This window comes from Alligator sinensis, unplaced genomic scaffold (genome assembly GCF_000455745.1).
Source record: "Alligator sinensis unplaced genomic scaffold, ASM45574v1 scaffold846_1, whole genome shotgun sequence".
NCBI lineage: Eukaryota > Metazoa > Chordata > Crocodylia > Alligatoridae > Alligator > Alligator sinensis.
In genome coordinates, this window is record NW_005842230.1 from 1,551,801 (window position 1) to 1,564,257 (window position 12,457).

The 12,457-nt window shown below is 43.7% G+C and overlaps 1 protein-coding gene across 8 annotated transcripts in view; it reads left to right on the forward strand.

Annotated features, from left to right (window-relative positions):
* The window catches only part of TFDP2 (transcription factor Dp-2), a 122,100-nt gene that overhangs the window by 95,288 nt on the left and 14,355 nt on the right, over positions 1-12,457 (forward strand). For all 8 annotated transcript variants that reach the window (XM_006027272.3, XM_006027273.3, XM_006027274.3 and 5 more), the window contains one exon: positions 8,188-8,354. In XM_006027272.3, coding sequence (XP_006027334.1) covers positions 8,188-8,354 — 167 coding nt within the window. The remainder of the gene's footprint in view (positions 1-8,187; positions 8,355-12,457) is intronic.

Consider the following 12,457-nt stretch of genomic DNA (forward strand, 5'->3'; position numbering starts at 1 on the left):
CATCTGACCACCACTTGATTGCGTAAGGCTCATTTCATGGCTAGCATCCTTTGGCTCCCATCTAGGGGAGCAGCTGCAGGAGAGTTATATAGGAGAGTTTGATTGCATAAAAATAATTGTTTTTGCTGTACAAATAGTTGGATTTGTTTGGCAATCTAGTTTGTTCAAAACTGGGGTACAAAAATAGGCAATTATTAAAACATAAATATTAGGTCGTCTTTACTATTCACAGGTTTTCATTAGAAAGGGTACAAAGATACAGAGGAGTAAATATTTCATTTTTATGTTTTGTTATGCCTGAGATTTAGTTGTGAGCTTTTCTTTGCTGCTAACCTGAGAATCATGTTTACATGAGAGATTCCATACAAGAGATCTTGGGTTTTTGCTGTGTTCTCACTTCTCTCATAGAGATTATCAACTGGCAAAAATAATACAGTGTCATTGTTAGTGGTGTTTACTGTGCTATAAAAAGAGTCCTTTAGTAGTAAATGGATCTCTTTGCTTAAAAGAGATCTTTATGGACGTCATTTTGTGGAACATTGGTAATGTACTACAGTCCTTGAAGTGAATGTAAATATAACAGAACTTTGTGAAAAGATGGTCTATAACTATTTCAGTTTCAGCAAGCAAATTTCAATTTTGGCTTTAGTAAAGAAGCTAGGGAACAGGTAGAATTGGGACCCTCAGTATTCTGCAGTATATCAGTGCAATAGTATACAAATTCTGTGACAGCTACTGATGAATTCAGTAATCTCCATTTTTAGTTTAATGTACACATACAATACAGTACAGTGCATTGTTGTACAACCAAGATATGGATGGTTAAGTTTGACCCCATGGATCAGGAGCAGACAAGGTTCAGACAAGTGTCAGGGGAATCAGGATCAGGCAGGTCAGAAGGCTGAGGTCTGTTAAGGACAGAGACATAAGTAGTCTCCCTTGCTAGAGCCACAAGCCAGAAGAGGTGGGGGGAGGGTTAGGAATGGGATGCAGGGATCCAGTGCCCTCATCTCCCTGCTTTACCCATGGGAGGTCAAAGGGGATTTTTAATGTGTTGAGCATGGTTGTTTTAAGACTAGATTTGACAAACACTTGTTTAGGATGGCTTAGATGGAGATAATCCACTCTAACTTCTGGCTCAAGGCAGGATCGTCTGTGAGCTCCATTCCATACCTATTTTTCTATGAGTCACTAGCCAGAGAGTCTAGGGCAGGTAGCTGTAGTTGTAAGGGACCAAGACATGGTCAGTCACCAAACTCAAGCCATGAACCAGGAGCCAAATGTCAGAAGACAGGGTCTGGACTGCAGTCTAGATCAGGGTAGGGAGGGGATGGGGTCAGGAACTTGCAAGTCTAGAGAAAATGGGTCTGGCCTGTGGAGTCAGCAACCAGGATGAAACAGGAACCAGGATGAAACCAGGAATCAACAAACAGGACCCAGAGAACAATGAACAAACATGAAAGAACCAGGAAAAGGGAGTCAGAAGCACAATGTTGGGGTTTTTTTACATAGAGAAATTATCATAGCTAAGCTTTTCATTAATTATACAACATCCCAAACAATTAACAAAGCTTTCCACTCTCCATGGGAACATAAATTCTAAAGGACAAAATATACCCCCTAAACAAACAATATCTTTCCATTATATTCTCCACCCCCCAATTTGTTCACACTATTCATTATTTCAAAGGAAATAAAATTAACACATTGGAGTAGGCTTGTTACATTCACAGCCTCATCAGGGCCCTGTCTAGATCATGCATTTAAAAAACAAGACAAAACAAAACCAAGACACACACATTTCCTTTTTGCAGCCCCTCTGCAGTCTACTCTATTTGCTGCATCCCTCACCATTAATATATGATAGAGTAAGGGGCCCTTCAGCCCCAAATTTTAAAAAGACTTCTGTAAAAAAAAATAATAATAATAATACACCAGAGCCATCACTGTACCCATATATTCCACTTTCCCTTTGCCTCTTCCACTCCTCAGTCTCTTAGGGTACTTTTACACATGTTTTGGGGGTGGGGGAGCGGCACTTTAATTAGAGCAGTTCCTAGAGCCGCTGTAACTAAAGCGCTGCAACATCTTGTGTATCAGCATCCCTGCACTTCACAGTGGCGGTGGGGGCACTTGAATTAAAGTTTGTCCAATGAACTTTAGTCCAAGTGTCCCCACTGCCATTTTGAAGCACCGGGATGCTGATACACAAGACACAGGAGGCTACTGGAGTGCAGTAATTGCCATAGTCCAGCAGACCTGATTAATTAAGTCTGCTCTGATGTGTAATGACAGTGCATCAGAGCATTCTCCATGCTTGTGTACAGGCACCTTTAAGGTTCAGACTCCTTCCTCATGTTTCTTCTCTGGTCCTTCCACCACTTCTGTGCCTGACCCTTCTTTTCTTAGCCAGTGATTTCTGGCATGTCCCCTTCTCTCCACAAAGGTCATGTTGCCCACAACTCTGTGCCAAGTGTCCTACGTACCTGCACATTGAACGAATAGTCAATGTGCAGGCTGCTGCTAAGTGTCCCAGCCTCCATATCTCTGAGGAACTTTGGACATTCCATAATATATAGCACTGCAAGTTAGCACTTATTGCTGTTCCAGTGGGGGAGCAAGGGGAGTGATATATTTTCCCCTGGACTTAAAGGGCATTTTTACATGTGCTCTGGGGGGCAAGGGGGGAAGAGGGCGCACTTTAATTAGAGTGGCTCCAAGAGTTGCTTTACTTAAAGTGCCTAGAGCATTTCATGTATCAGCGTCCCCATGCTTTAAAGTGGCAGTGGGGGCACTTTAGCTTAAGCTTGTTGAATGAGCTTAAGTTAAAAAGTGTCCCCACTGCCATTTTGAAGCACAGGGACACTGATACATGAGATACAGAAGCTGGCTGGAGTGAGGTAATTACCACACACCAGCAGACTCAGTTAATTGAGTCTGCTCCGACATGCTGTAATTATAACATGTCAGAGCAGCCTCCTAGCTCATGTACAGGCACCCAAAGGGTTTGCTTTCAGCAGGACTCAGACCATTCAGGCACCCATCCATATCCAGTCTTGATCCTCTGCTTTACTAGTCTCTCCCGCTTTTTCACAGTGCCTCTTTAGTTCACAACTCTGTTTTAGCTACTGTTTTAAATACATTTTCAGTACTACAACTCTCTCTATTATTTGGGGAGACACTAGAAACAAAATGTCTCAGTACTTACTCATCACTAGCCTTCTGAACCCCTAACACTGTGTTCCCAGTCCAGTCTCATGGGCACAGCCATCAACAGTTTAGGTCTGCTGGGAAGACATTCTGAAGCATCGTCTGATGGATTTCCAGATGCATCATCTCTAGTACCAGATATATCATCTCTGGTACTAAAGCAAAATTCCACTGCTGTACATATCCTTACAACTGGGCACTGTTGATTCCTGTAGGTTCACCAGTCATCATCATCATCATTCATCCTCTTTTCTCCTTCCCCTTCCCCAACAGGAAGGGTAGAAAGGGAGGGTTCCCACAGTCACTGTTCAGTTCCTACCAGTCATCCTGTCAGAAGGTCAAGTAGGCAGGAACCCCCACTGCCTAAGCAGTCAAAAGCCCACAGCACTAGAGAGAGGGGTATCTGTCCTGATGAGTAGCCTCCTGGGCACTTATAAACGGGCAACCATCCCCATCTGCAGGCAACTGGGGCCACCGGGGGATGGTTAGGTCACTAATAGCCAGGCTAACTTGGGTAACCAAAGCCAGTTGAGGGCAGTTTAGCCTGCTTGCTGCGTTGACTCCTGACAAATGATTCATTATTCAAATTCTGTTCATTATTTTTAGACTGCCCTAGAGGTGCACCAATACATCAGTCCCGTATCAGATTGGCACCAATATAAGGAAAATTAACTGTATCAGCAATCGGCTTTTTTAGGGTGATATGGCCGATAAGGCCACTGATTAATGCCCCGTGCATGCACACAGCTGCAGCATAGCATGTAGGTGGCCAGGAGCGCAACCCAGCAACGTAGAGAGCAGCCGGATCCGGCTCATAAGTCTGTTGTGAGGGAAAGGGTGGGGGGAGGGAAGGTGTGCGGAGAGGGGCAGATCGAGGCCTTTGCGGTGAGAGAGAGAGTGGGGCAGGGGTAGGTGCTGTCCAGACAGGGAGGAGAAGGGGGAAGGTGGCTCCCACCACTGCATGTACCCCAGGAGGGCATGGGAGGCGTGTACCCGCAGATCTGCACGTGGGGCGAGGGCAGGCTGCCACTGCGGGCTGGGATACGCCCTCCATGCCCTCCCAGGGTGCATGTAGCAACAAGAGCCCCCTTAACCCCTAGACAAGCTGCTCATGGCTGCGTCCCGCCTAGTTCCCTCCCTGTACCCCTTCCCCCACAACACTTACCAGCCGGACACCGCTATCCACACTGCCCAGCCACATGTCGGAATTGGATCGGTATCAGCGGATATGGCTCATTAAAAATCAGCCATCTGTATCAGCCCAAAAATTCTCTGTCAGTGCACCCCTAGACTGCCCCAATTTTTTCAAGTGTAGTATCGAGTTATATACTTCTTAATGAGTTGAAGAACTCTGTATGGAAATTTTAACTCTGCTCTGTAGAAGTAGGAGGCTGGGTCTTTTGGTACTAGAGGCACAGAAGAGAGTTTATGATTGCAGGAGCTGCTGACTAGTTTCCCCAAAACTGTCAGCACTGGAGCAGTTTAAATTGTTGTTGATTAAATTGACATAATCAGGGTTCGGTGTTAATACCTTCCTGGACAAGTAGGGTCATTCACACCCCTCAGAGCCACAGTTTACACCACTTTTCTTTCTTTAAAACTGCCCACTGTTTCTTGCAGCTCAGCAGCTGACTGCAGATAGCACAGTGCAGTGTGTGTGAAGTCAGGGTGCCAGCAGCTACTGCTCTTTCAACAATTGTGAAACTTATCTACTGAGACATTGGATGTTTAAACAAACATAACCAGTTTATATCAGTACTTCACCATTAAGCTGTTTTAAGAAGTTCCCTTTGCCCAGTGCAGTAGTGACCACAACACAGGTTTGCATTTGGTTCACAGTTCAGAAGGTGATTTTAATCAATAAAAGCTGAGATGCTGGAGTACATTTCAAAGTTAAGGTGTGAGTGAATCCTGTGGCAGAAATACAGAGTACATTTAACTTCCCTGTTTGTTCAACAGAACTCAGCCAAGAGTTATGTCTAAAAATCAAAAACAAATCACTTCAGTAAAAGTAAGGTTTGATGCTACTATACAGCTTACTGATTTGGGGGTGATGTGTTTTTCAGGATTTATCTGAACACAAAACTTGCACTGATTCAGATTCATTAATAAAACCCACCTTGTATAGACAGAGTTATAAAAAGGTTCCTTCATGGTTTGGCTTATTGGTTAGGCTTATCATCCTTCCCATGTGATTAAATTATATCAGTCTCACTTTGTCCACGTTATAATTAAACTGCTGATTTAATTAAGAGGGGGAATCTATTTTTCCTAACATTAAACCTGGTAATATGATGACAACTTATTAGAACAGCTTGGTAGGTTGGAGAGTACAGCATATCCTGTACATCTGTGCTATATATGGATTGATCTGAGCTTACTGTAGGTCAGAGTTGCAGTCCTAGTTTCAGCTGTGATATCTTGTTCTTTGATGTATTACCACCTTGAGAAACGTAAAAGCTATTCTTCAGATGCTCTCTGCTGTCTTTCAAAATAAGTGAGGATAAGAGTTATCAATTATTCTTGATAATTGGCTGGGGGAGTGTTTTCCTTCCAATGTGTGTAGTAATGTTCTTGCACTGTTTTCCTTCCAATGTGTGTAGTAATGTTCTTTCTTGTATGTAGTTTTGCCAGTATGATTTTTCAGATAGAAAGCACCTGAAAACAAAAGTCATTGGAGTCCCCTTTTGCTTCATTCTTTATGGTGATCATACTTTTGTAGTTTTCTCTGGCAGGGACAGGCCTATCAGATTGGCAGGCATTTTCTTTGTTTGTGGTTAGGTTTAGCTTGGTTTGTTTTTTGAGCAAGTCTTGATGGAAATCTATCAAGAACCTGTGGCAAACAGTTACTGTATTTTGTTGTCCATTATCTTTTCACCTTCCTTCACATCTAGACATTTGCAGTTCATGATCCCAGATTCATCTCCAGAATCCAAAGCACAAGTTCCCCCACAATTATGTAGAGCAGCTGCCAGAAAAAATCAGCCCACCAGCTTGTGAATGTTTTATACTACCCATATGTATTTCAGGACTGAGAGTAGTTCTTCCATTTCATCCCTTGAACAACTACTGGGGGAAACTGGAATAAATTGAATGGCCTGGAAGAGGGGTGGGCAACTTGCAGCCTCTGAGCTGAATCTGGCCTGTAGAACCTTTGGGTCTGACCCATGGACATGGAGTATCATTGGCATTTGGTGGTAGGAAGCACCTTCTGTGGTTGCTCTCCCTGTGCGGTCATGGGAACAAATACCAGCTGTGGGCACTTTCCCTTTGCCACCAGGAAGATGAGCAGCAGTGTTGCCATGGTTCAGGTGCCCGCTTGCCTTCAGCACAGGGTGGGTCATTCCGGCTTACAGCTTATGATGTACTAAAGCCAAATCTCATAGGTCTCTAAAGCCAGAAGTGACATGGAATCTTCCTAGTAGCAGTTAGTAAACTGTAAATATCTGGTATGCACTATAAAGTATTTTGCGAACATTAGGTCAGGACCATTCATTTTCTAATTCCTTGGACATGCTTTAGAAGGTCTTAATTAACTGATAAACTGTCCAAAATGTTAATTATAGCAAAGTAAATACCATATTTACCCAATTTCAGAATGACTCTGAATTTAAGATTAGCCCCCAATAGTTAAATTATACACATGTAAAATTATAAATTTGTTAAAATTTTCTATGTCTAGAATCTGTTTATTGGGAGGTTGTCTTAAATTTATCTCCCCACAGCAGGGGAGCAAGTGGCAGGGGAGCAGGAGGTGGGGAGGCAATCAGCAGGTGGGGGCAAGAGGCCTGACCCTTGCACCCCAGCTTATCCCCCCCGTCCCCCCTACACTATTTACTCTCTACTCCCCTTTGCCTTCTCCCTCCCACCGCCTGTCCACCCACCACTTGCCTAACTTTCAGGGCCGGCCCCTCCGCCCCCCACCCACCGCCACCTCCTGACACGCTAACGCTCCACACTGCAGGGAGAAGCTGTGTAGGGATCCTGATTCAGTTGAGGAGTTGCAGCAGCCCACAGGTTACTTCTTTCAGTGCCTGCTCCCTGCTCACTCCCTTTTCTCCCCCCTTTCTCATTTCCCCCTCTAGGCAGCAGCAGGGGCTATGAGGAACCTGCACACTGCTGCTGCTGTCCGCAGCCAGATGCGGCTCCCTGCGCCCCCTGCACAGCTGCTCCCTGCCATGGGGAACAGAAGCAGTTCTAGGACTCCTCCATGCCTGTATCAGCCAGGGACAGCAGCGGTGGTTCCAGCCAGCAAGGGAAATGGGGACAGGAGAGCCTGGCAAGGAGCAGGTGCTGCAAAGAGGAACCAGTGCACTCCAGCAGCTGTCCTTGGCCATGCCAGGCTCACCACACCGCTGCTTCCTACAGCATGGGGCAGGAGTGGCTCTGGGGCTCTCCTTGTGCCCAGATCAGCTGGGGACACTGCCACGCCCCGCAGCTCTTGGCTGGAGTAGTTCCATATTTGAGTCTAAGACGAGGCTTTGTTTTCCACGTGTTGAATGGGGGAAAAACATCTTGGAATTGAGAAAATAGGGTAGATCAGTTCATAATAGGGATGTTGTGGATTGGGACAGAAAGTGGAATATAAAAGTAGCAAGAATCAAAATGGTTATTTCTGGTGAGAAGGCTGTGGTTGACCTTTAAAAATTATTGGATTTAGTACAGGGAAAGGTTCTAGCTTGAGCAAGATTTTTCTTTTCCTCCTGTTTAATGAGGGAGAAAACTTTATAGGCTCTGACTGCCTGCCATGGAAAAAAGTTGTTTTAATTGGGAAAGATGATCATATTTGAGACCTGCAGAGATGCCAATCTCAGGAGTACAAAATAAAAGCTCTTGCTGTATCTAGCTGTGTTTTTCTTTAAAAAGGCCTAGTCTCTGAAAAAATACTGAGATATTATATCTATATACTTATTTCACCAGCGTGTAGCACTGCGATTCTTTTCAAAACAAGCTCACTTTGACTTTTTTCATGCACAGATTTGAATACCTCTTTAATTTTGATAACACGTTTGAGATTCATGATGACATTGAGGTGCTAAAGCGAATGGGAATGTCCTTTGGTTTAGAAACAGGCAAATGCTCACCGGAAGACCTCAAAACTGCTAAATCATTGGTGCCAAAGGCTTTGGAAGGCTATGTCACAGGTAAGTTAACTGAAGCTTTTAAATATTACTCCTGATTAAATTCAGAGCCATAACTTACTGAAGCACATCTAATAATGTCTAACTACATGAGCATGTGGCATGAGGTAGGTTAACCAGCTTTATCAAAAGCAGCAGGATTCCACAACTGAATAGTTTTAAAATTGATTTTGGACAGTTATAGTACATAGACTCCATTTACAGTTGTTTAGAATAGGAAGTCATGAATGTACGGAAATACAAAGGAATTATTCCATTAATAGTGTCTGGTAGCAGCATGGCCCTTGAAACTTGGGTCATAGCCGTCGCTCCTTAAAATTATACTTTGTGTGTGTTATTTCCGCTACTTTTTAGGGATCAAAGGATTCTAGATCATGCATGGTCAAAAAGATCTGTAAGGCCCACATCCAGACAAGCGGGGGCATGCAGTTTATGGGGCCACAGACCATTTTGTGGTGCCACAAACTGCACACGCCACAAATTTGCAGTGCAGTGGCAAAATCTGCCACTGGGATTTCCTAGTACCAAAGAAAACATTAAAAAAAAAGCAGCGCAATATATGCAAAAATAGTGTGTGCTGGCACAAACAGAGACCTGGCCATATGGAGCAATGCTCTGGGTGTCAGCCAGGCCTCTGTGCTGCCCAGGTTGTGCCCCTGCTGTTCCAGCATGCTACTAGGACACCAGGTAATACTGCTGGAGCCAGCACAGGGGCTGACCCTAGCCTCCAGCTCTCATTGTCTGAAGAGCTGGGAGGAGCTGGGGAAGGGCAGTTTGCCCCAGGCAGGACAGTGTCCCACAACAAAGCGCATGTGCAGGGGTATGCGCTATGGCACAAATCAGCACAAATTTGTGCCACTGCAAGCACACGCCCCTACTTGTGGACATGGCCTAAGAGTCCATTCCTCTTCTGTCCTTTCCTCTACTTCTCCAAGTATTTGATAGAGGGCACCCAAGCACAGGACACACCTCATTACTGATACTACCTATAATATTTATAATGTATTCATTTTTACATTATGATTTCAGATTATTGAGATTCTCTCATTTATAGATCTCTCTCATTTTGCACACACTGTATATCCTTGGTATTCATACAGTACCTAGCTCAGTAAGTACCTGGTCCTAATTGACTCCCCAGATGCTACTGCATTATAAACATAAATTAGAGGCACTGTGAGTCTAATGGATAGGGCTTGTGGATTTAGTGACATGAGGGTCTGTTGTCAGCTGGGCTATCAATTCTGGGCAAATTATTCTTACCTCTCCATGGCATAGTTTATTAATCTGTAAAATGGCAGAATATGCAGAATATGGATAAAAGGCAACATTTATTTCTAACTAAATTAAACTTTTAAACAGGAGGGCAAGAGAATTTCATTGATTTGAAATATAATTTTTTCTTAAAATGAAGTATGTTCATCTTTTTTATTAGAATGGCAGTGTGCCAGTCTGAAAATGGTACCTCTGAGTAAGATTCTGGATATTTTTACACAACATTGTATTAAAAAAGCTTTTGAAATTATTTCCTGTATTTTCCTGTCATTGCTGTTTACCAGTATAATTGCAATATAATGCTTTTTCCTATGTAGTCAGTCTGTATTCTCTCTAATTCAGTGACACTGGAGTCCAGTGTTATATAACATTTCTTGCTTTTTATGAAACTCTTCATGTTAGCTTCAAGGTACATCACATTGCATATACAACGAGGATATTATCTTTTCTTCCCATTTTTCTCTTAGACACTGCATGAAATACCAACTTCATAGTTAGAACTCAGTAAACTCCCAGTTCTGGATTTAGACAACATGATGCTGATGATGCAGCATTGTAGGTTACTTACCTGCTTCTGGGTCTTTGTTGTCAAATTGCATTCCTTTGTGCGGGCCGGGAGCGACCCGAGCCCTTTTCGCGCTGCACGCGGGCTGTGGCCAGCAGCCCAGGCACGCCGGGTCGGAGAGGGAAGGCCTTCGAGCTGGAATTAGGCACAGACGCGTATCGGTAGTTTTAAAGATTGTTTACTTACACCGAGATGGCAGTGGTGTAGGCTGGAAAGCTTGATTGAGTTGCAGTTACAGACAAACAACACAGACGGTCTCGTGGAGGTTGCTAGGCTCCACGGTGCAGAGCTCCGGATGCTCTGGGTGAACGCACCACCAAAATAGGAATCGTAAATACGTCTTATAAAAGTTGCGTTCGAAGACGGGAAGAGGTGGGCGGTGGATCAGGCCGCCACGCTCCTCTGGATCTCACACAGGGTTTCTATTACCCTGCCGTGTAGCCAGAGTCCCCACGAGATGGATGTGGAGTCCTCTTCGGCTTGGGCGGAAACTGCTCAAGCCTCTTATACGGCTAACAGGACAATCACTAGCCGCCACGTGTGAATAATTTAGCACTAGCCAATCACAGGGAACGAATCTGCATACCGGTGGCGGGAACTCTTTTGCACCATGCATTCCTCTTGCAACATGAGCAATGCACTCTGCAAAAGAAGCTGCAGAAAAGGCGGGAAACTGGTCCCTGCACCGGGGTTTCCTCTGCTACAGGAAACTCTCCCGTGCAATGCTCTGCAACTTGATGGGGATAATTCTGGTGCCAAAGCGCACACACACAATCATGCCTTTTGGGTCATGACATCCTTTTGCTCTGACCCAAAATTTTAAATTACTGTAATATGTTCTTAATCTTTCTGATTCACTTTAGCAGATCTTCATTTTGTAAAAGTAATGGTACTCAAATCACTTTAAAATATTTCAACACTTCATTTTGGAAAAATTGGAACACTGCTGTTAGTTTGGCTTCTGTGGTGTTAATCTGATTCTAACCTGACCTAGTGGATGGGGGTACAGATTTCCTTTGTTTTTCTTGTAAAAAAATGTTGAGTATGTATCCTGCAGGGTGCATTAATTTCAATCAAAATGATTTAAATCAGAGATTAGGATCATGATTTTATTTGGCAAGTAGGATACATTAATTTAAACAATTTATTTTAATCTTGTTTTGTACTTTTATTTTTTATTTTTCTAAAGAGATTTGGTACTTGTGAATTGGTAGCCATTATATTGGGGGGGTGTAGTTTTGTTTTTTTAGTTCTCATGCTAACCAGTAAACTACACTCCATCTATTCATTTATTTAAGCAAGCATATAACTTAACATACATTTATTTATATTCTTGAAAAGGGTCAGTGACATTTCTTAGCTACTGCTTCAGGGTTCTCAAACTCATTGTGTCCCATGAGCCAGATCTGGACCACAGGAATCCTCATGGGTTGGATCTGGACATGGTGGCAGGGTGGGAGCATTGATGGCAGAGGCCAGGGTTAAAACAGCAGTCACTTACTTGCTGACGCTCATTGTGAATGGGGCTCTGTGATAGGGATTTCCGTTGCAGACCCCACCCCTGAATTCCCAGTCACTCTACTAGCCTTGTGAACCACACAACACAGCTCTGTGGGTGTCTAAATTTGACACCCCTGTATTAGATTATGATTTTTAACCTGCGATTTGTGTAGAATTTCATTTTGTTGGAAATTAGAATTAAAATATATCAAAATAGCATATAAAATTGTTAAATGACTTAAATGTGCTAGGTACATTAAGAAGACAAGTTTATTAAAAGTAACAAAAAATATTATTTATAGTTAATTGAATGAATTGCTTTTGATCACCGTGTCCCTCAGTTTTTAGAGCTTAGTAGACCTCATTCTCTTACTTTTATTTGTAAATTAGAAGAGGGAAACAGGCTTTCCATTTTTTGACTCTTAGTAAATTTCTCCATTTTGAATGAACTAATTCAGATCCAGCCTGTGGAGAGATGTCATCTGGTCTGATGGCTCCCAGTGGATCCAAAATTTGGTGGTACAGGAGTAGTGGAAAAGTTAATTGCTGCTTCCCAGCTACCTAATTTCTGGACCTGCCGGGGGAGCCCTGTTGGGATAGTGTGACTGCTTGCTAGATCAGGCACATGGGGCTAGGGCAGCACAGGGCCTGATCCAGGCATGCAGGGGTGGGGTGGCACAGGACCCAATCCTGGCTGCACAAGGCTTGATCCCTGTGTATGCAGCCTGATCTGGGGGGTCACAAGGTGGGATCCGGGACTGCAGGG